The 26941-nt window shown below is 37.2% G+C and overlaps 1 protein-coding gene across 1 annotated transcript in view; it reads left to right on the top strand.

Annotated features, from left to right (window-relative positions):
- STARD9 (StAR related lipid transfer domain containing 9) overlaps nt 1-26941 on the top strand; it is an 86413-nt gene that overhangs the window by 34455 nt on the left and 25017 nt on the right. The window contains 14 exon segments of the mRNA XM_053945848.1: nt 2562-2631; nt 4822-4894; nt 5762-5829; nt 6811-6908; nt 7125-7325; nt 7724-7821; nt 9586-9663; nt 10406-10480; nt 10986-11165; nt 14997-15048; nt 15950-16087; nt 16903-16985; nt 17974-18077; nt 20216-20263. Coding sequence (XP_053801823.1) covers nt 2562-2631; nt 4822-4894; nt 5762-5829; nt 6811-6908; nt 7125-7325; nt 7724-7821; nt 9586-9663; nt 10406-10480; nt 10986-11165; nt 14997-15048; nt 15950-16087; nt 16903-16985; nt 17974-18077; nt 20216-20263 — 1366 coding nt within the window.

Here is a 26941-nt window from a genome sequence, read left to right as displayed (position 1 = left end):
ATCACAAATTGCTGAGCTCTGTAATGAGGGTTTTCTATGTGCTGAAGTAGTCTTTGGAAATTTTATATGTAGTCTCTCTGTCCAGGATCAGAGTGCAAGAATAATATTTCCAATAGCTAGACAGCTAAGATCAAAATTATCAGCAAGTTTACCAGGAGAGCATGGTTTGAGCTTCACTTCCAGGCAATTTACTGCATGGGAGAAATTAAATTGGTGAACATCAGCAAAGCTCAGAAATTTTCCATTGTTTTCCATAGATCAAGCAAGTTAAGGACTAGCATCTGTATTTGCATTGTATTTCTTGCAAGCAATCAGCAATTTTAAGGTTTACTGACTCTTATGAGGAGCTTCTCAGTGTACATTAGTTTTAGTTGTGTGTTTGGTGTCAATGACATCCAGAGTATGGTTAGCTGTGGATGAAGAATAGAGAGAGGGGGAAATCAGAAAACTTAATCCCTTTAAGGACACTTAGATGCCCTGGGCAATGCATTTTCCATTTGCAAGTCCAGTCAGAAAGTCCCAGCTCTGAACACTAAGTATTTCAAGTGTTTTCCAACCCAAGTGTTTTTTCATGTAAAGGCTGAGAGATTGTAGCCTTTAAAATGCTGAAAGTGTTTCAGTGCTTTGGATTGGAATAGTTTCAAACTTCTCCCTCACAGATGGTTGCACTGTTAAGGAATCAGCCTCTCTTAAATCAGGAAATGATGCAATCTACTTTATTACTCTGAGACAGATTTCTGGGGGAGATCCTTTCTTACTCCAAGGCAGATTTCTAGACAAGCAACTGGTTTTGATCTTTCTATGGGACTTGAAAATAACCTTTCTTTTTCTGGCAACCAACAGAACACTTCAATATTTCTTTTCAAGCAACATTTAAAATATTTGATTAACCTTATTAAAAAGCTAATTGTTTTAAACTCTTTGCTAGATTCACAATTCCAGTGCTTAGGGAAATGTAGGCAGGTAAGAATTTTTTCCATGCCTCCTTTTTATAATGGTATTTTTATTCAGTTAAATAAGACCCTGAAAAGGGGTCTGGGAAAACAATGTATGATAGTTTCCATATTCTGAGCTTTGAAGATCCCAGTGCGGCTGGAAAAATAATGGGCCTCTTTCTCAAATGGAAAATGTGATGACTTCTGGAATTAATGTGTTGTAAAGAGACACTAGAGAGCAGAAGAAATACTTTTGTTTGAAAATCATCCTATACTTTTTATGTGTGCAAATGTTCCTGCACCCACACTGCAGTTAGGGTTTTTTTTTTTTTTTTTTTAAGTGTGGATGATCCAAAAATCTTTTTTTTTCTTTATATGTATCAGTTATTAAAGGAATAAAATTAAATGCCTTCTTTGCCTTAGATTTTACTTTCATTTAGAGTTAAGCAAGCTGTTATCATGAAAGGATAGACTGTAACAATACCAAAAGTACCTATTTCAGTCTGGTTGAATTTCATATTAATCTCGACTTACATTCTAACAGTAGAAAAATTATTTGATCCAAATAAATCAATTTTTTTTTCAGTACTTTCCCTTCACCCACACTTTTGTGGTCTGTAGTAAAACAAACCTAAATCAGTGGAGGGGGAGGAAGTTGCCCTGGATTCCAGCTGTGAGATAACACATTCTGCACAGGCATGTTTTGCTAGCTGTGGTATGACAAAGACTGGCTTCACAACTCAGGTGTCTTTTAAGGAGTCACTGCAGTACAAATGCTAAATAATCCTTGATGGTGAGGCATATTAAACTGGATTTGTGGGAAATACAAGCCCGTTGAGGATGATTTTGCGCGTGTGCTGGAATTCGCATTGTGCCAGGAGCTGGCAGTGCCTCAGCACAGCAGCACACCGCCCTCCACTGGGCCCCTCCTGGGCATGGCCACCCCTCCAGCACAGCAGGCTCTGAATGTGGGATTCCTTTCTTTTCTTTAGGGGGCTTCCCCTCCTTAAAAACAGAATCAGATTTTAAAAACAGACAAGTAAAAACCAACCAAAAACAAACTGAAAGGAGAAGACAAGAAAAGGCCAGATGATTCATGTCATCATTCAGAGGATCCTTCAAAAAGCCCTGTGAGGTGAAAAGTACATGAAGATTCCCAAGTGCAGGCTAAAGTCTATTTAACTAAGTGGTGAATATTCAGAAGGGTTGGTTCCTAATTCAGTTGCATAAGCAGAAACATCACCCAGAGGCAATGGCCAAAATCTTTTTATAGGATCTGTACCCAAATATAAGTGGTGGCATAGCTGAAAATTTATTATGGACTTATACTGTTTTTTAAGTACCATTGTTGTGCAGATGGAAAAGTTCTGATCTTTGAAGGTATGAGGCATTTTTTCATACTAATGTCACTGCATCAGAAGGATGAACTAGAATTTTTTACATAATTTTTAAAAAAATTAAATAGTTTTTTTTTTAATAAAATTTACTCTAGTTGAGAGACTACTTGTATAATAGACTGTCATCTCAGCAGAACATTTTTATTCTCCTGATGAGTAAATTGTTGGATAAGCTGAATCAAACTTCCTGAGAAAGCTAAGTAGTTAACTCTTCTTGAATTTTTGGCAGGTTTGACTCAGCATTTAGTTACAGACTACAAGCAAGTTGTAAAACTTCTAGAAGAAGGAATAGCTAAAAGGTATTTTACATGACAAACCAACTCCATTTATATTTAACTTTTCTTTCACTGTGTGTTGATTTCACTGATGTTTATTTTACTGACTGGGTTGGCAGTGCTTTGTGATGACAGGATGTCATATCTGGTGATCCTGCATATGAGACACACGTGAGACATTACCTATCACCATATTGTCCAGAGCAAGAGCTACAAGCACTCGTGAAGTTCTTCCTACAACACTGATCCTGTGCTGACTTACCTACAAAATTCCACCATCTGTCAGTGATAAAAAATGCAAGCCAAGAAAACATTTTGCTGTAAACATACATCTGTTTTTCCCCTTCACTTGCTCATAATACTTTAAACTGGATAGCTTTCAAGTCACTTTGTCATATAATTCAGTGATTTTAGACCACTGAAAATATAATATAGACTTATTTATTTTCTAGAAGTACTATGTTTACAATTATTTGGTTTTATTTCTATAAGTTCCTAGTCCAAATTGTGTTTGCTGTCAGTGAACTGTGGGGTTTGGAACACTGGTGAAGCCAATGATTTTGGCTCTTGTTAGTTGAGATACTTCTTGACAAGAAACCTTGAATATCTTTACGGGTGCCATTGCAGTAATGGAAAATTATTTGAAAGAATCGTCCAAATCCTAATCACAGTTCCAAAATTGATATTAAGTCTTATCATAAGAGTAGTCAAGGTTTTAAAATAACCGTGATGCTGTTATTTTAAAACTAAGCTACATTATAACAAAAAACCCCATAGAATATACATCAGGATTAAGTTTTGCTGTTTCTGCTTGTAGCAATTAATAGATGCAGCTTTATGGTAAAAAAAGGCTATTTCAGTACAACAAAATTCCAGGTGATTACATGGTTTACATGGGTTGTGAGTAATTGAGATGTGAACTTTCTCTATAACTACCTTGTGTGTTGTTGGAGGTGAGGAGTGCTAACACTTCCTCCTCCAAGTCTTGGAGCACTATCTTTTTCTCTTTTACCTTATAACCTTTGGTGCTGTGCCTTTACACTCTCTGCCCACTGTGGGGCTTGTTTTCTGTCTTCTGCCCTTTACCTAATTGTTTGTCTTCCTCCTCCAGCATCTGGAGACTAGTTCATGTTCTCCTGCTACCTCAGCTTTGGCTCGCTTATAATCACGATGTGCTCAGCTGCCTGTAGCTTTTGGCAGTGGCCACTCACAGGAGTGGAGGAGGCGCAGGAAGCAGAGAACAACTGGGAGGAGAGTCCTGGCTTTGCCCTCGTGCCCTGGGCACTCAGCAACGTACACACAGCTGCAGTTCTCTGCAGTGCTCTCTGCAGTGCTCTGACAGCTGGGCTGGTAACAAAAGCATGGTGCCACAGTCCTTTTCTGCACTACTAAAATTACCTACCGTTGTTGAGGGCAGGCTGGCAAAACTGATGATAAAGGCTGCACATATAGCTGATACTCAAGGCAAGCTCAAAGGAGAAAAACCTGTGTCCTTGCTTTTGCCCTGGACAAAATGCTACTGTCTTTGGGTTTTTCTAATTAAAACAACAATAAAGAAAGTAGAATTTCCAAAAGTTTGCATTACAGAGGCAGTGAGAGAGTTCTACTGCTCCTTCTGTGAGCAGTTCCTGCTTGCCAGAGTGCGCTGGGTCAGAGCTCGAGAGCCGTCTGTCCGTGTCAGAGAGTCAGGCAAGTGCCACACAGGGAATTACAGTACTCATTTAGCACTCACATGGGTGGACTGCTTAGTCTCACTGGCCTCCTCTGGCAGTGAAAAAGAGTTGTACCAGGGTAAAGGAACCCCAGAAGTTGTGTATGAAGGTTTTTGAACCCTCTGGAAATGCCAAGGGATAAAAATGGAGACAAATAGAGATATGCTGGGCTTGTGCACTCTGTATTGAGGATGAGCTGTTTGATGCTGTTGCTGGCTGTACTTCTCTGCTCTGTTCTCTGCTTATGCCACACCTTATACCTGTGCTGTAAGGCTGCTTTAAAATATCTCCTCAGAGTGCTGCTGGTGGAAAAAAAACCACCTCTAATTCATCCTCAGTTTCTCCCTTTTCATGTTCTCTGCCAAATGCTCAGGAATCAGATCCAAGAATGCAGCCTGCCATATTCTCCAAGTTTCACTTATCTGCTGTGTTTGTTGATTTTGATTTCCCTGAATACAGGGAAGTAACCCTTTGTAATTGAATGGTTTGTTCTTCTTTCTAGAATCACAGCAGCTACACATATTCACAATGCCAGCAGCAGATCCCATGCTATCTTCACCATACACTACACTCAGGTTAGCTAAAAATAATCCAACTTCCTCTTCACTTTCAAAAGCGTTGTTCACTGTACTGTGCATTGTTTACTTGTCACTATTTTGTGTTGTTTGTAGTAATGGTGGAAGGAAATAATTTCCTTTGGATCACACTGCAGATGTGTTGAGTGTTTATTGAAGCATTCTGTTCCTTTGTGCAAGCTTATAGTCAGAAGTGATGCCAAAACCTCACTTTTAAAATAAATGTTTTCAGTTTCAATAAGCCCTTTGAAATGCAATAACCCCTCAGATGCTGTGAAAATTACATGTGAATATGTTTGAGGTTATGTTTTATCACACTTGTTTAGGATTCTTAATTGAAGTACAGCATTAGTTTATACCAAAATTTTGTATCTATCCAGCTTTTAAGATGTACTCATCTGTTTGGCATCCAGTACTCTCCCTGAGACAATGCAGCCTTTCTCTGGAGGAATTACATCCTTCCCTGGCAGGGAAGTCGTCCAGTGATCCAATAGACCTTTTCTATCTCGCACTTCTAACATCCTGTAATCACAGAACATTTGGGGATATTTTTCCTTAGTTTCACAAAAGACCTTTGGAATACATTAGTGGAAAATAACTCTGCAAGGTCTACAAGAAAGCCTTTCACAGTCTCTAGTCAGTAAAGGTTTTTTTGAGAGGAAATTGGCATAAGAGGGTAGTTTCTCTGTGGGGTGAGAAAGCTGTTGATTTAGTGGTTTGAACATAGTCTGAGGATCAAGGTCACAAACAAAGGCAGTGAGACAGTCATATGAACAACTCAGCTTCAAACAAAAGAGCACATCAATTTTATTTTCATTAATTAATTAAGGGGAATAATCTTCCTTATTGATTTTTTTTTTCCTTCAGGCTATATTAGAGAACAATCTTCCGTCTGAAATTGCAAGCAAGATCAACTTAGTGGACCTTGCAGGCAGGTAATAATATACCGAAGGGCAGAGAGGTAATTTTCTCTGGAGATGCTGGCAGTACTGCCTTAAAAGATGAAGTTTAATATTTTAAAATTTCATTGAACTAACAGAAAGCTTGACTTTCTTATAATGTAACAGGGAATATTAATATTAATATTGTCTTTGTCAATAGTTCTTCTGTACTGAGTATTGGTTTTCACTGGGGAAGGGAATTCCTGGGTTCTCAGAACCAATGCTGTGTTGTTGAATACATTTAAGGTAATTCCATTCAGCTTCATATTCTTATTAAGTGGCTTTTCTGGTAGGTGTTGTTGGAATTACTAAATCTGTCCTTGAAAAGAGAGGGGCAAAAAGGAATGTGTTCCTCATGGCTGCCTAGCATGGGCAGAAGAAAATAGTTATTTATATTATTTATAATAGAAATATATCTCACTGTCTATGTTGTTCATATTCCAAAAGTTCCTAAGTCTCTTCGTTGTGCATTTCAGTGAGGTACATGTGGTTGTGTTGGATGTGACAGAAAACAGAAAGATGGAAGTTGTGCTGAAGAATTATAGAACAGTTATAGAAAAGGATTTTATTTTCTCAAGAACATAAATTACCATGTGTTTATGGTCAGAGAAAGTGGCATTGAGGGAATATGCAGACTTTTGCACTGAGCCAGGCTACCCTTGTGAAGATGTGAAATGTATGTTGTTTTTTTAAAATTCAGAACCACTATGATTGAGTTGCCCAGTTCACAATTGAGTTTATGTTTTGTTGGGTCTTTAACTGTATCTTGCACCAACTGCTCACGGTTGTTTGGGTGTTTTGAAATAGAGGGAAATACGAAATATTTGAAGAATATGGGTTGTTTAATTTCAAAGCTCATAATTTCTGTTTTATTGTATTGCTTGAAAATACATAATGTTTTCATATTGACTGTATGTTAATAATTAAGCATTTTTGTTTATTTTGCATTGTCTTTTTCACGCTTGTTTGCTGCAGTGAAAGAGCTGATCCCAGTTACTGTAAAGATAGAATTACCGAAGGTGCCAATATTAACAAGTCATTAGTTACACTTGGAATTGTCATATCCACTTTAGGTAAGCACATTAGTTCTTTCTATTGAAGGGTAGTGATAAAAGCAGATGACTCACTCACTGTGTGTTGAGTGTAAATGTTATTTGCATTTACATCAAAAAGCTCAACAGAACAGCTGTGTGGTGTCTTCATAAACGGTAATGACATCTAAGAAAATTAAGTAGCCATGACAAAAAAAAAGAACTCCTTTCCTGAGCTCTGTGGTACTTCTCCCTCAGCACAAAATTCTCAGATGTTCAGCAGCTGCCAGAGCATTAACACCCTCACAAGTGAAGGGGAGAGCAGCCATGTGGACAGCCCTCCCTCCGGCGGCAGCAGCGGGACCAGGCGGCCGGCTTACATCCCGTACCGTGACTCCATCCTCACCTGGCTGCTGAAGGACAGTCTGGGGGGCAACTCCAAGACCATCATGATTGCCAGTGAGTTTGGTTTCTATTCCTGGTTTAACATTTTGCACTGCATTGTGCCTTTAATACACACCTCTACTGCAGTGAGAAGACAGCTATAACACTTAGAATCTGTCCTTGTAAAGATTTTCATAAATACTTCATAGAATACTCAAGGAAATGAAAATGCATGCTGATTGTGCATGAAATTATGTTTAAGAGTCTTACCAAGGTGATAGCTTCGATTTTAGGTGATTCATTCAGTTATAAATACAGTCTGGAGAAGACATTCTCTGTGAGCTTAATGAAATAACCCTAGGGTTATTTTTTATCTTTTAAAGAAGCAAGACTAAAAAAAAAAAACCTTTTTGAAATATTATGGGTTAAACTGAATGCTTTTCAAAATTGTGTCATTTGTTTTCTGTCTGTAGCTATCTCACCTGCCAGCTCCAGCTACAACGAGACCATGAGTACCTTGAGATATGCTGCAAATGCCAAAAATATTATTAACAAGCCCAGAGTAAATGAGGTGAGGCCTTGAGTTTTGTCTAAAGTAGCCTATGAAGTCACAATTTGTCTTCTTCTCAGTACACAAAATAATGAAGCCTTTAAATATATGGGAATCATTTTGGCCACAGAACCCAAGCTTCATTCATTGCCTGTTCTAGGAATGAGCTCTGACTTTATGACAGATTCATTTGTTTGATTATGTAGAGTTTCTTCACAGGCTGCACAAGTTAAAAGATGGCAGAGTATTAAGGAGAGAGTCAGGTGCTGCATTGGAGGCCTGAATTCTATTGCTGCCCCTGCTATCCCATTCTTACTCAATCCTAGATGTTCAGATGCTTAAGGCACATTTTCAGTGTGCGCTTTTTTCTCATTTTCCACCCTTATGCTCAGTCCACATTTATCAAATGTGAAAAATGTAAACTCTCTCAAAAACAGAGTGTTAAAACAGTTTGGAGGTTTTAGATGCTATAGTCATGAGAACCAGCAATAAAAATAATTCATGGGGAAGTGCATAATTTTTGCTGTCTTTACAGCAAAATTTAAGCAGCACATACTGATTCAGATCTACAGCCACATATGCTAGAAATATAAAACTCTAGAATTGCTGTTCTGTAACTGATCATTCTTGACCTGGAATTCTGCATAAGGCTCCCTTTCCACATGATTGCATAACTTAAGGACTGAATCGCAGCGCATTCATTTAAGGAATATACAGTGAATTTAGGTTTCAAAAAAAGTCTTTATTCCAGCCATTTCCTAATATTTAATCCATTGACTTTACAGCCTTAGTAGTATTCTTTTGTGATTTGGCATGAGCGCATTAAGATTTTATTTTGTACATGAAAGGATAGAATCTTAGGGTTGTACTTCACTTTTTGCTTTCCTAACAATACTCTGTTAAATTTGGGTAGAAGCAAATCCTTCTAATCCTAGGTTTCTCAAATTTAATTTGCTTTTTAATTACCAGTGCCTAGAAGTTGTTTTCAGACATCAATAGTAGCAGCAATTGTGTGCTTGGTTTTGCCAGCAGCAGTTCTCAGCTCTGTGACAGGCTAAAGTCACATAAACACTCGTGGGTAAGCCACTTGTCACACACAGCCTCTCACAGCCTCGCAACTTGTGTACCCATCACTCTCTTGCACAGCCCATGCTAGACCCTCGACCCCAGCCCTTCAGTCTTCTTCCCCTCACTGCAAATTGACCTGGCAGCTCAGAGAAAGCTGATTCTTGACCCAAGAGTTTGTCTGAAATGTCTGTAAAAGCTGTTTTCCAGAAACTGCCAGTGCAGAAACGCTTACTCTGAAAGTGAGATAAATGCCTCACACCAAGCAGAGAGGAAATTCCTCGTGTATCAGCTTTATGTGTGTATCTTCATGTATGTATGTAAGGGCTTTTAATACCATCCTGGATGACTCTCTGGCTTCATCTCCTCTAATCGGATTTTGTATACCGGCATTAAGTAACAGCATCTTTCTGATGTCATGGAACTATTTTGAAGGTAAATCCTTAGAAGTAGTGATGTAACCATCTGGTCATGATGGGAACAAATGCTATGGTAGGTCTTTGTTCAGAAGAGAGATGGAAAAAAGTTTATGGTAAAACAGAACCTATCAAAGATGAGAGCCACCTGTCCCTAGGCAGTACATCTCAAGGGCCTGGCAGAGTGAAGCAAGGAGTACTGCTGTGAGTTTGCCTATTCTCCTCTCTTCCTGGCTGTTGGAATAGCTCCAGGTTGATTTCTTAAGCTAGAGTTTTTCCAACAGTCTGTATCTCAATGTTTCAGGATGCAAATGTGAAACTGATCAGAGAGCTGAGAGAAGAAATTGATAGGTTGAAAACTATGCTGATGAGCTTTGAATTGGTATGTATCAACATTTTCCTGCTGGAGCTTTTGTGTTACTTTAGGTAGTTTACTTTCATCTCACCTGTTTATCTTTCCATGTTTATTGTAACTGGAGAGAAATGAAACTGTTCTCTGGGCGATTTTGTAATTATTATAAGGTTAATTGCTTTTCTGTCATTTCTCCTCTTTCTGTCATTGTACTGATGAACCTGAAGTATAAGTAGTCATGTAATGATTCAAAAGGATTTCCTTGCCTGTCTTTCATAGAATTGGATGGTTTACCTGTCCAGAAAAATCATGAAATAGAAATATTTTCATTTTAAAGGTGTTGAAGTTTCAAGAGATTAATTGATGTTTCACATTTCCTGCATGCTCTCTCCCTGCAAAGGAGTTTTGAACATCCGTGAGCCCTCACAATACAGCTGACATCCCTGGTGTTTTTTTCTCTTGGAATAATAATAGTGTCTTGGTTTTCCAAGCTATGGAGAGAATGTTTTGCTGAGAGTGACAGAAACTACACTTCAGGATGTATTTACACATAACTATCTCTCAGTTATTGCTTTTTCACTGGTTCTTTATGCCAAAAGATTGCATGCAATAGCTAGAGAGATGTAGGCTAGATGCTAGAAGGCAGCATGTGTATTTTCTCTTTCCTTCTCTTGATTTCACCTCCTTGAAATACTGGAGAGTGAAAGAACATGCCTGCCAGCTGTGAATAAGAAAACTAACATGTAGATCTTGGTGGCTGTTTTTTGTACAGAGAAATTCCAGTCCCTCTTGGAGTGATGACAGGGATGGCAATCTGACTGAGCTGGTCCTTCAGAATGAAATGAAGGTGTGTATGATTTACTTGATGCTGAAACTATCTCCTGCTCCACTAGGCCAGGGGGATAGCATTGCTGTAGTTGTGAAACTACAGTGAAAACTCTTTTGTCTTAATCCTTTCCTTTTTGCTCTGCAGACGCAGGAAACTGCCATCCTTAATTCATGCTGAGAGTGCTCTACCAGTTTGTGACAAAAGTCTCATGTCCTTAATGGGACACAGTCCATTGTGCATCACTAAGCCTGCACAATCTACCGCTTGTTTGAAAGCTGTCTCAATATATCAGAGCAATTCATTATACACAGTCTCTCCCTTCTAACATAAACTCCAATTTATTCAAATGAAAATATTCTACACTTACCAAAATTACTGAGAAGATTTGATTACTGCTAACCTGGAAAGGTTTTTGTAGACTTTAAGTTTTGCCCAAAGACAGTGAAAATAATTTGTTAGCATGATCAAAAAGAAAAATTATCCTGCTTAGTAAATGAAACAGTTCTCTCTCCTATTCTTTAAGATTGAGCAATTGACCAAAGACTGGACAAGTAAGTGGACAGACAAGAAAGCCATCATGGAAGAATACAGTGTGGACATCAACAAAGAAAAAGCTGGAGTAACAATAGATTCTAATTTACCTCATCTAATGGCCGTGGATGATGATATCCTCAGCACTGGAGTGGTGCTATACCATCTCAGGGTGAGATATGGCCACCTGTCTAATTTTACCCTTTAATTTCAAAATATTTGTTTTGTTTGGAAATGGAGAGTGGTGAGGGTGACATTACAACAAAGCTATCAAAATATGAAGGTTGCAGATCATAAAATATAATGAGGGGGAAAAGCAGAAAGTAATTGGAAATGGAGAAGAATTCATATATGAATATCATTTGATCCCTTATGAATGCATGTGCAAAGTATTCTATATTGTATTACAAGCAAAGCAAAATATTTAAATTAGTCCACAAAGTATGAGGGCAGTTATGTGTTCGTATATGTAGAAACATAAAGGATGGCGGATGGTGCCTAAAGTATTCCAGACAACTGTTCAAATTTTATTATGCATTTGTATACTTAAGACTGGAATATTTGTACATGTATAGATAAAAGTAAGGTTTAAGAAACAAAACTCACTTTGGCAACAACTTCTATACATTGCTTTTAACCCTATGAGAGATCTGCCATATAGATACCAGGTATGCAGCATGAAGGTTAATTACTTGTGATACTGCTTGAGTGCCTATTTTTGAAGATCACGTAGAACTCCTGGCCTCACAGACATTGTTTTGTTGTGTAGCTGCTAATTTCAGGCAAAGCTTTCACTAAGAAACGTTTATAGCATTGTATGTATATTACTGCACATTATGGCATATGATGTGCATGGCTGGGTCAGATAGTTTTAGGGGTTTTTTGGTTTTTGATATGGCAAGTGCTAGGCCAGACTTCAACATTTTTAATATTGTTTAAATGAATGGAAATTACTGAAATATTGATGCTGCTTAATGTGAAAGGCATGTTGGATAGGCACTTCTACAGGGATGCACTCATTGCTGAAATATATGTTAAATGCAGTTAAAAATCATGTATCTGTCTCCTAATAAAAATCATCATCTAGATTTTTGTGGTAATTAACAGTTTAAGGACACAGGATTTTTTATTCCTCTTAAAAATGGCAAGAAATAGTTAAAACAGAAATCTGGCTGTTCTTCTATCATGTTGAAAGAGAAACTTAACTAATTTTTCTCATGCCAGCACAAAGAAATTGTGCTAGGTAATTATTAGGGACCAAGTATTTATGTCAGTGCTGATCAACATACAACTTCAACTACTCAACCCTACATTAACAATAAATATTTCTTGAAAGCAACTGCTACTACTTAAATGTTTTTCTGTTATGTGCCATTGGGGAAAGAGCAAATACTTTCCCATACTAATTTTGACAACACCTAATTTAAATATATTCATTTTAATGCCATAATATGGTTTGAAGGGTCACCTTCTGAAGTCATTCATGACTCTGTCACACTAACATCTTTGTCCCTTCTTTCTTTGCTTCTAGATGCTGCCTTTTCTTTTCTTTGTGCTTTACATCTTTTAGTCTCTGGTGTCTGTTACCTTCATCTGAACAGCAAGAAGGTAAAACATTAGTGGTTCCTTACAAATTAAGGCTTCACCATATAACAGCTCTTTACATTGTACTTTTAGGGAGAGGTCACAGCAGCAGTTTCCAGATCATGCAAAATAAATATTATGTTACCCTTTTACTCCCCTGATATTTCATAGTATTAATTGCACTAACTGATGCTGTGCCCATGCTTCATTTCTGGCTTTCATTAATAAAAGATGTATGTTTTCCTGTGATTTAGCTGGCCTTTTTTGCATAGCCTAAAAATATGCTATTTGTTTATTGTTTCAGTGAAAGTTATACTTCATAACCTTTTTTGAAAGTTGGAGTACTTCCAGAAGTGAAGGGGCAAAGCAGTCTTACTCTTTATGGTTCTGTAATGTCCCTTAGGAATTCTACCCCTAGTCATGAGAAACAGCCAGAAGAGGTAACAGTGTAAAAACACTTCAAGGTGTGTGAAGATGTGCTGTGGTGTGCTCAGGTCAGGTTATGCAGCCCTTGCATCTGAAACATCTTTCTCTTTTTTCAGGTGGAATACTCAATATTAAATCAGGATAGACTAAAAATATGACAATTATTAGCTCAATAATAGCATTTAAAAATGAAATCAGCACGGTCTTGGGATATGGTTATTTTTATTTTGTTTTCTCAAGTTGAGGTGGTTTGCTTGTATCATATCTGTACCTTTGGTCTCACCTGCAATTTTTAGTTGGATTTAAACTTACCCAGAATCACTTCACTGACTGGATGCTGTTGTGAATTTCCTGAGCCAATACTGCTGTCATACACTTTTCTTAATTAAATTGTATTACCAGAGAGTTAGTTCAGCAACTTGAAAAAAGTTTATTTTGGAATTACAGTAACTATACAGTAACTATAAGTAGTTAAATTTGCCAAAGATATTGATAATTGATAGTGAAGAAGATAATTGATAAAGAGAACTTTGAGGACTTTTTACTTCTCTCTGTATAAAATGCATGTTGCTAATTCACTTGATTGAGTGACATGAGTCAAAGGCCACATGGACCACAAGTTTTCCAGAAGTTACAGCCAACCCAGGTGGATATCTTGCAGTTGAACATTAACTTGCTGAGCGTGTAACTTGTTAATTGCTTCAAAGCTGAGGTACAGTCCAGCCTTCAGCCTCTGCAGCAAATGAAGTCTCTGCAGGGCTCATGCCTGGGGGATCTATTGGTTGGTTCAGACAGCTGAGCTCTGTGAGGAGCTTTGTGATAACCATTCCCTTTCTGCCCAGTGCACAAACCCACTGGGATTTACCCATAATTACCCAGAACTGGGGCACCTTGAGGTAGTGCACAGCTTCTGTTTTCCCAGTCTTCAGGCTTCCAATTACTACTTTGTGCTTGATCTTTAAATCTAGGCTTTACAATACACTTGGAGGAGAGAGTATATTTAATTTGTTCTAATTTGAATACAAAATCACATTGTTTACTGTCCATAATTAATTTTAATAAAACTGAAAGACTTGCCACAAAAGTAATTTTAGAGTGCATTTACCAATCACTTTACCATAACCAATTACAGTGTCTCTTTAGAACTGGGAAATTATCTTGGTTTTTTTTTTCCTAAGGAAAAACATAGAATTGGTAATGGAAAGTAATAGACAGATGGTACATTAATTTAATTAATTGCCTCTTTTGGCAGGTTTTTTTCTTGTGTTATTGTTTAAACAACTCTTTTTAATTGGTATTTGTAGGCAATCATAAAACTACTGTCTCACTTCCATCACTGACCCATAATATAATTCAAATCTTCTTGTTTCTAGGCAGCTCTTTTTTTTTTTTTTGAAGTTACTGAATCTTCAGGTTTGGGAATTTGCCCATATACCATAAGCACCAGGAAGACTTCATAGATGTCATTTAAGTTTCAGAAAAAAGTTCTTCTTTAGTAGTTAAATTGAAGAGTTCATAATATATGACAAAGGGCCCTTACAAATTAGGAATTCTGTTACTTCTAAATTAGAAAAGCCTGGTAAATTGAATCATCATTTTGCAGCTTCTTTCTTTCTGCATGGATATTTATTAAAATCATTATCTCATTTCTGCAAACACCAACTCTCACAGTAAAAGTGCAAAGCATCAGGATGCATGTTCATATTCAAAATATTGGTCTCAAGCACAGTCCAAACATCATCCACTGAGGGTTACTTTATCTACTGGAGTCACAGGAGCTGACATAGCTGCAGGATGAAGAGTAATTGCAATGCTAAGGGGGACAGTGGGCTGAAATATTACGAGTTCACAGCATTTACTTCAAACAATTCAGAGACAATTTATTTTAAGTGTTTGCTAAAATGATGTACCAAAGCTTTTTTAAGTAGTATACACAGTTGGTTTTTTTTTTTTTTTTGTAACCAACTTTTAAATTAGTTCTTTTTTGTTTCAGGAAGGAACAACCAAAATTGGAAGAAGTGACTCAGACCAAGATCAAGACATTGGTAAGAGAATGATATTACAACTTAATTTGTCATATACTCAGGTCAAACCAAGAGGTTTCCATTTGTCATGTGCAACAGCTAGGTAGAGTTTCTTTTTGTCAGCTTTCTTTATTGAAGAAGTTAAGTAGAAGAGACTCATTATTGTTTGCTAAAATATGTGAGGATTTTTTGTTTAAGAGGCTAAAAAGTCACTGGATTTGACCAAACTGTGATCTCTTCAAAATTTTCTTCCCACTTGTAAAATGCTACACTAGAGTTTAAAATTATCTACATCTTACATCCAAATTATCAGATGTTCTGTCCTAAACTAGGGGCACGAGTGATCACGAGACATTGAAAATGCTTTTCAACTATACTTGTACAGAATATTTTAGATATAAAGTCCAAATTATTTAGAATATGTCTTACTCAATTTAATTTCTGCTTTTAATTTTAGTAGTCAATCTCAGGAGCTAGATACTATGATAGAGAACTGAAACTTTCTACTAAAATTGGAAAATTTGCAGGATCTCAGCTTTGGTTAAGTTCTGCTAAGCTTGGTTTTGTTTGATTGTTTTCTGCCAAAAGATTAGTAAATTATAAGCAATAAATGCCATAATGGCATTAATAAAATTCAACACAACAGAAGAATTTGCACATCAGCTCACAAATCAGAAAGTGATATGTAGTTTTCCAGTACCAGAAATACAGAAACAATGTCACTATTTTCAATAGTGAGTTTCAATAGTAAGTTTTTTCTGTGATTAAGTATTTATTAGCAGTATTTAATCTCTGTGTTTTGCACATATGTTTCTCTGGGGTATGAAGTACGCATAGTGTCAAACAGTCTGTGGTGGTCCTTTCTGAGGACAGCAGGGCAAACCCAAGCCCTTCAGCAGGTGAGGTAATCTCTGTGTTGCAGTTTTGCAGGGGCAGTGGATTGAAAGGAATCACTGTTTGATAGACAACCACTGCGGGATTGTGACCCTGCGGCCGGTCCCAGGCGCGCGCTGCTCTGTCAACGGATGTGAAGTGTCTGGGTCGTGTCGTCTGTCACAAGGCACGATTTGTGTTTTCTGGGAATGAACGCTGCAGTATGGTCACCTCATCAATGCAGTTTAGATCTAGAATTTATGGAACTTGAGCAGGTCAAAGAAAGACATCTCTCAGTCTGCTGCCAGCTCCACAAGGTTTGATCCGTGGCTAAATAAATTAGGTACCCCACGGAAGTAAAATTAAAACCTTGGTGACAATATTCTGCCTCATTTTGGCAACAGTAGTATGTAGGTTTTTGAAAAGGGAAGACATGTAGTCACAGACTTTATTGTGGAAAATAGTGGGACTGACTCTAAGTCAGCTGGTCACTGAAAGGGTTTTTTGGCAATTATATAATATGGTTGAAACGACCTTCAGGTTTTTCATAATGTATTTAGCTGGAAGCTGGTAGCCCCTAAGTCATAGGCTATAATGATTGAATTCAGATTAAATGGATCAGGTTTCCATACTTTCAGGTTCCTTAAAGTAACAGTCTGGTTTCTGGGAACTTGCAGTGATCTAGAGACTTAAAGATATAGTGTAAAAACAAGTTTTCAGCAGTGGGTTGGTTATGGTTTTGGCATGAGGTCATGCTGGCTTTTAATATGAACGGGGAATTTACAGTTATGTTTACTCTGCAGAGATCTCCAAGATTAGTTTGCTTGGGTGCTGTCATTACAGATCAATAATTCTGCCATTCCATAGTGACAAATTTTTAAAATAGTTCTATCTTCTGTGATTTACAGAAAGCAATTGGTCAGATTTTTTTTTTAACCTACTATTCTATAGTAGTTTGATGAATTATGACTCTGTAAATGTCTAATTATTTTGTTTTCACAGGGGCCCTTGTTGTCCTTGGCAAATCTCATAAGTTTAGATTCAATCACCCAGCAGAAGCTGCTATCTTGAGACTAAGAAGATCAGTAAGTTCTGAAACTGTTTTTCTCTTTTTTTTTTTCTCTTTTGTTTTCTCTTTTTTCTCTTCTTAAAAGCTGGCCTGATAAAGATAATATTTCATCTCATCATCAAATTCACTTGCTTCATTTCCTCCATCTAATGGTCTGTAATGACACTAAACCTCTTGTGGGAGGACACTAGCACTTCCTTCAGATGTGCTTAGCAAAAGATGATGCAGATCTCTTGAATAATTTAGTGTTTCCTATTTCTAGTCCTGACTACAGTAGGATTGAAACAAAAAGGTAGAATGCTGCAGTGAAAAGACCAGTTAAGAATCTTTCCACATTTGATAATTTTCTGAGTTATCTTCCTTCTTTGTCATTTCACTGTCTTGAATGAAGTATACTAGAAGAAATGGAAAATTTATGGGATTAAGTACTTAAGTGTTGTTGACTCTGAAAGCAGTTCTATCAGGAATAGACAAAACATTTCTTGGTATGTTAAACTCAGGAACTAATTACTGTAAGATATTATTTGGTTGGCTTGTTCAGTAATGTTTAAGAAATTAGGTAATTCTTAAAATGACTGACAAATGTAACAAAAAACCTAACTTAAAAAATACAAGTTTTCTCATTTAGGAATTAACCATATTTTCAACTGCTATTGGCAAGAGTCTACCTTTTAAAATGGATTTTCATGTATTAATGTTTTCTACTTTCCACTCCTACATCCTTTTGTATTCACTTCGAGATAAGGGCCTTAACTTCTGTTTGTTTTCATTCTTAATTTTTTGATTAATGAACCATGCAGTACATTCAACTAGAGCTGCAAAAGAGATGTACTCAGTAACAAAAATGTTGCAATTTTGCTAAGTGTCAGATTATAAAGTCACATGGGAGGTACTATGCAGCCTTGTGCACAATAGTTACAATGACAGTAATAACGATAACTTGGAAGTTCCTGGGTTGCTGTGATTTTTTAAAATTCCTGTCCTATGTGGTGTGCTTTCTGTAGATTAATGAAACCCCACCCACTATGAGTTATGGAGCTTTGGACTGGCTCAATTTGGATGGAAGTTGCATCAATTCTCCACATTATATCCTTTCTTCTCTCTACAAGTAAGTTTAAAACTAAGAAAAAAGCAACTGAACAAACAATTTCTCTTTGGGATGATGTCTGAAATAAGGGACTTGGTATATAGAGTAAGTCCCATCACGTTTTTAAGTAGTCAAATAAAAATATCAGAGAAAATACATTGGCCAGCCGACTAATATAGAGCATTAAGATACACAAGCAACAAACCTGCAAAATCATTTATTGATGCTCAATTAAGAAAGTACCTCAGATGAGACTGTCAGCCTTAATTCAATTCACTTGGACATCTGTTTTACAGCTAATTTATAATTTTTACAATATTATTGCTTCAATGCACAGAATGGCCTCTTCAGGATATGATTTAGCCAAGGCAGTTATTACCAACTGACTTTCGCTGCTAATTTGTTGAGAAAATCAGAATGTTTGTTCATAAATTCCCTTTAGTTCAAGTCCTCATTGAGCCCTTCATCTCAGAAAGCCAATGTAATTTCTTGCTTTTTTTTTTTTTTTTTTTTTTTACTGAGCAGTAAATAAGGCATATACTGCTTTCAAAGTGTTGAAGAGCTGCTCATACTCAGTGTTTAGTGTATGCTTTTATAGCAGAGACTTTATGAACTGGAAAGGATTGGTGTGATGAAGACAGTGATTAATATCTATCAGGAAAATGAATTATGCTTTGTGTTTCAGTTCATAACATTGAAAATAAAATATTACTGAATTAAATAGAACTGGGTTCTTTTTCTTTTTTAATTCCTCTCAACCTGGCACATTAATTAACCTGTTAAAGGCAAGAAAGAGCCATCTTCTCATTCATATCTGCTGGTGGTTCTGCTTCTTGCTAGAGTGCTTTTGGTGTGGTAAAATACTGGGAATCTTTTATCTCTTTCTAGAGGAAGTATTTAAGCTCATTTTTGTGAGCATAAAATGTTATCTCTGTTTTAAATATTCTTCATGCTTCTAATCAAGTGGCTTGCTTTCCACCTTAGATAGTGTGGTTTTATATGTTCTCTTTAAGGTATCCAATCTCTGCATTTGCTTATCATTTGCTGCAGTGATACCTGCCTATACGAAATATTACTTCATTTTGTTTATTTACTAAAGAACGTTTTACACATAATTGCTATTATTTTCTTAGGAAAAATTAGAAATTATTTTAAAAATAAGTGTTTGTCTAATGACTTTCAAATGTACACACCAAGGTCCTCTTTATGTTGTTAAAAACATTAGTTGTGGAGCTCTTGTCACTAGTTTTTTTGATGAATCTAGAAAAAAACTGAAGAAATCCAGAAGTATTATGAGCAGTTTATCACAAATTTGTACTTGGTTTTCCCTTTTTAAGCTGACAAAACTGCAGAACATTTCTGATTGATTTTTTTTTTCCAGACCATGCTCAGATAGAAGACTTGTATGTGTTGAGCAATTTTTAATCACTTGGACAGGATGTTACAAGCATGTTACCCTCATGCTTACCTAGAGGATTTCAGACGGCTACTTCAGTAAAAATGAAAATTTATGCTCTTGCATTTGCTTGGGTTTTATAATGTCCATCTCTTGCAGGAATGATCTGTAAACTACGTCTTATAATAGCTGGTTTTCACCTTAAGTAATCCAGTGGTCCTACTATCCTTTTGAATAATTATTTGGCATAGGTAAACTGAACTGATCCACTCAGACGTGCTTTGCAGTAACCTGTGAGCCTGTATTTCTGTACAGACAAGAAGTTTTGCTCATGGAGGGGGTTATGCTTGAGACATCTAGCCTAAGATTGATATTATAAGAATAAAATTATATGTGTGGTGTCTCATGAAAAAAAAGTCAATGTCAAGTACTAAAAGGTGTGTGTGAGATACTTGACAAACCATAATACAGGACTAAGTGGACTACAGGGAGTGTTTATTTGATCACCAGTAGAAAAGTCCACTCTAATGCAGGGTCTTGTCTCTGTCAGAAAGAGATACTTGGAGGAAAATAGAAGACCAAGTAAAGCTCTGTGTGTGTCTTGTTCTCTGTCCCCCTCTCCCTTGGAAGTTCCTGGTGCTCTCCCAGCTGCTAGAAATCAGCATTTTCCTGTACTGAAAATTACAGTAACATCGTGTGCAATAGGCTGCAGTGAATTTTTCTTGCCTTTTTTCCCAAATATTTCCTGTTTTTATTTTTGCAGTCAAAAATGTAGAAACTGTGAAGAAAACAAATGTTCTCTTGAACCAAGGTAAGATTATTGATGTGTCTAAATCATGCTGAAATTTTTGACACCTTTAGGTTTGCCTTTCTCCTGTGCTACACTGATTTCCTCCAGAAGAGATGGAAGCTAACACTTTAAGCTTTAATTCAAACTAGTTTATCATACTGGAATAAGAACCTGTACATAAAGCTGAGTTACAGGCAAGGCTCTGCAACCATGTTCTTTCTTCATATGAGATCTTGTGCAAATAGTTTGCATCTTTGTTGCATGTGTAGCGTGCATTTAAAAGCCATAACTAGAGTGAGGCTTACTCTGAAGCTGCCACCAATTTCCAGCATATAAGAGCCCTAAATGTATTAGATTTTGTGCCAATAGTAGGTACTGGGAATACTCATTAGTATTTTGGAAATTGCTTGGATAAATTGGGTTCTCTTGTGGTAAGAATAAAATTGCTTTAGGGAAAAGTAAAAAAAAAAAAAAAATCCCAGCATAGAATGTGGTCCATTCGTTCAAAGAAGCACAGCAGCTGCAAACAGAAGTAATTCAGAAATTGTTGAGTTTCCATGGGTTTAACTACCTTTTTCGTCAGGACCTGATGGTACTTTACTTTCTTCTGGGTTTTTTAATTCAGATGATGTCAATATATATATTATAGTAACAATTATTAATGGTAGGAGTCTTATCTCTCATGCTGTCAGTATGATGACATTTTTCTCACCTGCCTTTTATGGGCTGAATTACCAGTTCAACCTTTAAATGTACATTAAAATATTTTGAGAAATGAGAGGGAAAACTATTTTCTATCACTGCACACAAATATTAAAACTTCAGGCATTGTGAGTCATTATACTCTCATTTGGTTGCTTGCTCATAGACCCTACTCACAAGAGTCCCAGCACTGCCAATTTCTAATGTCTGCTGTCAGCCAGCAAACACACAGAAGGCTTGTGAATGGCATCAGTCATCATATTACAGCATCACCACAAACAAGTAGATAATAAAAGTCTTTCTCCTGCCATTGCCTTAATACCATACTGCATACAAATAAAAATTCTGATTTTATTGTCTTGCTGGATTAAGAAAAAAAACCCACAGGAGTTTTTCCATTAGAGTTCAGTGGTATAGCAGTACATTGAATTATTTAGCTGCTTGGAACATGCTTGAACTCCCTTTCCTTGAAAATACCAACATTGTTAAATGGGAGGGCAGGTGGAATTCAATACAGTATAACCAACATATTTATTATTCTAATGTGGCATAGTTAACTTGTCCAACTAATATCTGCAAAATACTCTGAGTTCTCATTAACAGCTTTCATTTGAGTATTTCAAAATGCTCTACCAAAAAACAGAACAAAAAGGTTAAAGAAAATTTTTGCATCTCTTAAAAGATACCTCAAATATTCTGTTTCACAGAGAAATGCACTGTGTCAGTTACAGCAACTCTACAATTTACAGTAGAATTGTGTATAGTGGATTAGCAGGGCAACTAATTCTATTTATAATTGACATTGTGAAGGGAAAACCTGTGTTAGCTGAACTGGAATTTAAAAAGGCAGCATTGGCCTTTATTGGAGAATGTTGCTGTGTCTTGTGCCTGTGACTCTTGGCCAAAAAGAGGTCTGGTTTAGAGATGTATTTAAAGGGGTGCCTTAAATAAATCATTGCTTTACTGTTATTTTGGGGGCCTTGTCAAAGAAAAAGAGGTTTTGCATTTTTTAGCCTTTACATAAGGCTAAGAAAACCACACGTGCAACAGAACAGTGTGCTTTTTCTCTGAGCGAACCAGTTAATCAGAAATCTAAATGATACTTCACTTGATGGCAACTTCTGTGAAGGGAATTACTATGTGTGTATGTTTCCAAAGAGCCCTTATTTCTAAAGGTTTCTGACTCTGCTGGCCATTTTGACTGATTTCTGGCTCCCACCTCCTGCCCACCACTCCCCAGCTTTTGGGTTGAATTCTGTGAGTGGCATTCCTTTGGGATGCTGAAGGAGGTGACAATACAAGGTCTTTGTATCCCCTCCATAGCTTTTCCCTTTGCTTTAGGGAAGAGGAGGGAGAGGTTTGGGCCCCTGTGCCAGGCAGCAGCAGATGTAGATCCTGTGCAGCTGCATGGTGCCTCCTGCTGCTGCTGCTGCTGCTCTGAGCCCCTGCGGGAAGGGCCCCGGATTGGACGCGGCAAGAGGGGGAGGATAGAGCTGGAGAAGGTGGGAGCAGTTGTGTAGATGTGTATTAGTGGATAGGCTTGTAACTCTAACTTGTGACTGCTCTCAGTGTGGGGTTTGCAAGGGCACAAAATGCCTTACCAACATCTTTTTTTCAGCTTTATTTTTAACTCTTTTTCCCTTGGGAAAAATAATTTGTAAAAGACAGATAGAACTTGAACAATAGGCAGTCAAAAATATGGGGATGCTAACTTGACTGATGTTTTCTTTGAGAAAACTGGCAAATTTCAGCTTTTACCACAAGTAATTATTTTTCACTGTAGTTTCTCTATCTGAGCCTTAGGATTTTGTTGCAGCAGGTATTCAGAGCTATTGCTGCCATAGTTACTGGAAGCTGCATTATGCTGTAGCAGCCGCCAGCCTCTGCATCAGCAGCAGAAGTGTTTGGGGAAGAGGGGAGGAGAATTGCACAATAGGATCCCAGAGAGCTGACAACAAAACCGGCTGGAAAAAAATGTGGATTTACAGATGGTTCGTTTAGCATGCACCGTGCAAACTTTGGAGAGAAAAATGAGATGGAAAAACAATCCAACAGAATCGGTATCATATTAATGTTTTCTCAGTAATTTGTGATTATCTTTAGTTTAGGGTTGGTATCTTTTTGTTGTCATCTTACTTGCAGCTTTTAATGGTTTGCTTGGAGGAGGGGGTAACTGTTGACACTTCTTGCTGCATTTGATACACCCAGAAATCTGCATGCTTTTATGAAATTCTCTGCAGAATTGCTTTTTTTAATATGCTTTATGCTAGAGTATGCTGGTCCCGTGGAATCAAGATTTCATGTGTGTCTTGTTACCTACAGAAATGAAGCTGTTTCTTTTATGTTTGTCCTGAGGTTATTTTATTTCCTCCTAGAACTGTACTGAGTCCAGATTGCTTGTGTGGAAAAGCAGGAATATGAGCAATAGCATGCTGTGATTTTTTTCTGTATGTCATAGCATTCCAGTGTTTCATGTCTAAATTTAACAGTACATCTGATTTAAGATGTTTTAGATGAAAAAATTAGTGATCTCTCCTACTTATTACAAAATTTGGCTAAATCCCTATGTTAACTGGATTAATACTTGGTTGTAGTTAAGTCATTCAAAGATATATTACACAAACTGATTGTTCCTTGAATTGCTTATTAGGTGAATTAACTATGAAGTGTGTGTGAAGCTGTTATTTTCTTTCTGGGCCATTGTCATGTCCTTTTTTAGTTTAGTTTATCATGTTATTTTCACAAACCAGCAGAAGTGTGCTGACATGACATAGCATGTTCAAAGGTAGAAAGGGAGCATTCTGACTTCATGTTCTTGGTTTCAGCAGTTTCTGTGGGAGACAGATCTGTATCCCAAACTAGCCAGTAATTCTGCTCTCACAGCCAGTATTTCACAGCCAGAGGGAAAACATCCTCTTGCATTTGTGTATTATGTAAGTGGCTCTGCATGGATTGTCATTATATTTTTGTTCCACTTCAGAAAACTGTCCGTAAGAAGCAGCTTCATAAAAAGCTGTTTAATGTTCAGTTTCTGTATTCAGACCTGGCTTTACTGCTCTGCCTGATTTTTGTTTTATACTACTAGAAATTAGGAAATGAAGCAGAGACACGGAAATAAGGGCAGAACTGCAAGTTGTATATATACCTGGAACAAGAGTATTTTGTTACAGAGGGAGTATTTTGTTAACCTTACAGAGGGAGAATTGTACCAGCTAGCTACATCACCTGAACAAAAGCAGAAAGAACACTGCAGTGATTGCTGTACTGTGATAGCTTTTCCAAGGTTTAAAGTGGTGTATGGCTCTTCCTCTGGTCTCTGCCTTTCTGGGGTGTAGTCATAATATGGAGTTGTGATTAATACCATCCGTTTGGCCTGCCTCGTGTTCTGCTCTGTGTGCAAACACACACAGCTGTTGGAAAGGATCTCACAATTTCGTGTTAGTTCAGCAAAAAGCCATTGCTACACACGTGAGGGAATATGCTAGTGCTGCTGAGAACAAACAGCACTCTGCCACGTGCATTGTTTGTATTGCCTATTCTCTGTTGCTTTATAATGTGGGGTGGGGTGTGGTTTCAGCAAGGTTGGAAAGTATAGGAAAAGCTTGTGACCCTCTCACAGCTGTAAACAGATGTTACCTAACCACCCCTGTGGGCATTGTTAGGTCTTTGGATTGAAATGCAGCACGGAGTTGTTCATTTACTTAAATCTTCTGGGTTTCAGTTTGTAAGCAGTTTGAAATCTAATAAGTCAATTTTATGGGATGATTGGCTGACAGCTAAAAGTCATGGTTAGGAAGAATGAGAGATATTTTATCAGAAGAATTTTATCTAGTTTTAGTAAACAGCTGCAGAACAAGAATTCTTTCACTACTATTTTAGTATCATGCTTCTTTTCAGCCTGCTGGCAATGATTTACTCCATTTCCTCAGTTTCATGTAGAATGATGCTAACAATGATAAATCAATGGAAATCAGCTTTTCTGATATTTGACTTTCTGATATTTGATAATGCTAATGGATCCCCATCACTTCTCTTGGATGAATATCCTTTACTTCTTTCACATGTGTCTCAGACTAAGCAACTTGCCCAAGGTCATGTGAGACCAGTGAAAAATTTAGATTAATATTTTTCAACTTTCATACCACCACAGGAACCAGAGCTTTCATATGTCTGTTAGTAGAACAGGTTAAAGACTATCTTGTCACCAGATGCTGCAGAGAGGCCGTTAGGTTTGGTGCATAGGCATCCAGAGGCTCTCCTCGTCCTGAAGACCTTGCAGGCCAAGGGTGTGAAAGCACAGAGGTCATGTAACTGCTCCAAAATCAGAAGTGTTTTGTCCCACATCAGTACTTTAACCTCCAGATTATACAGCTGCTCCATTAGAAAATATGGAAGGCAACCTCAAAGCTGCATTTAGGGCAAGCCTTCCTGAGAGTTACCATTGAAACCATGGGAGCTTTTCCTAACAGGATACTTCAGGTTCAATACTGTGTTTGGAACGTGGTTCTTCTTTAGAGAACCAGTCTTTCTTTAACCTCTGAGTTTGTCCCCCTGTGGCTGGTGGTGTTACAAATACCTGAACAGCTGGAGGTTTGTAATCGCCATAGGAGCATTTCAGTACTGCAGGGAAGTGTCAATTCAAACCTACTTCAGCTGAATGAGAAATGAGGCATCCCACTTCTATTTCCTGGGGATCAATTAAAGTTTATCTGAGAGGGAAAAAATTACAAATCACAGGGTACTGGCATCTTTGGAGACAAGCCAAGGACAAAGAGACCTTGGACCTGCATATTCTTACCATTTGTTTGTGTAGGTGACAAATGGACGCAAACCACTTAGCAGATGGCAGCAGCAAAGTTTGTGCTGTGTTTGCACCATGGCAAACAACTGAACAGAAGATGTTCTCTTTCAGTTACGCTCAGCATTACATTTACATAAACATTAAAAAAAAAACAGAATTCCGTTTTTCTTGTGTGAGCAAGATTCATAGTAATATTGTAAATTATTGAAAATCTTAAAGCTTTTCTGTACTGAGACCTTCCTACTACTTCTTATGAAGTGCAATGCATGTACCATGTAAAGGTACTCCAGGAGATTTGTAGATTTTTGCTGCTCAATTATTTCATCTGTTCTTTCTACTAAACTATCACACAAAATCAAGTTTTTACTGTAGAAATGGTTGCTTTGAACACATGCTTACAGTTCTAAATTGAGATGTTAAATTATTCCTGTGTAGCAAAGGTCAAACACTCTTTTCATACAGATGACATTGTATTGGTAGTGATTTTACAAACTACATGATATTTCCAAAGATTTCATTTGAAATTATATTTTTGGAGATTTTTTGACCTTCGAGGACTCTTTAGAGTTCTGGTGTCTTTTATTGCTTTAGAAGTATTATAAATACATTATTTACTTTCTTATTAAAATGTAATAAAAACATTTTTTCCAAGACTCAAAAGTTTAATTTTCTGAGGTTATATATACTAATGCAGTGTTTATCAGTCAAAGATCGTGCATATCACATTTAGATATGATCTAACTTTAATGTTGATAATTTCTTGATGGTAGCATGTGGAAAAGCAGAATATATATTCCTTTCAGAGGGCTAAGGTATCTTGAATATTATAATGCATTATGGTAAGAAGAGATACTATTTTGATTGTTGTTCTGTGTGTGTAAAATTTTGGCACACAGTCAGAAGCCAAACATCTTGGAGAAGATTGTAAAGCAGTTTTTCACAGGCTAGTCACTTTTCTGATCCCAATTCTGCTCCAAATATAGAAGCAATAACCTGATATAGTTCTTGCATCCAACAGAGATTTGGGTGATCAAGGTCTTTCGTTGGCACTGCCAGAGACTGTTGGTGTAATCCTGACAATGCCTGTAAATATTTCTAAGTTGGAGTTTTTGATCTGAAAACAAAGAATGTTGGTCATTTCTGTAAAGCACTTCAAAGTACTTAGATGACAAGTATCTTATATAGTGGTAATAAAA

Source organism: Vidua chalybeata, chromosome 6, assembly GCF_026979565.1.
Source record: "Vidua chalybeata isolate OUT-0048 chromosome 6, bVidCha1 merged haplotype, whole genome shotgun sequence".
In the NCBI taxonomy this organism is placed as follows: Eukaryota; Metazoa; Chordata; class Aves; order Passeriformes; family Viduidae; genus Vidua; species Vidua chalybeata.
Note: the sequence above shows the minus strand (reverse complement) of the source record. Positions and strands in the feature narration are given on the sequence as shown.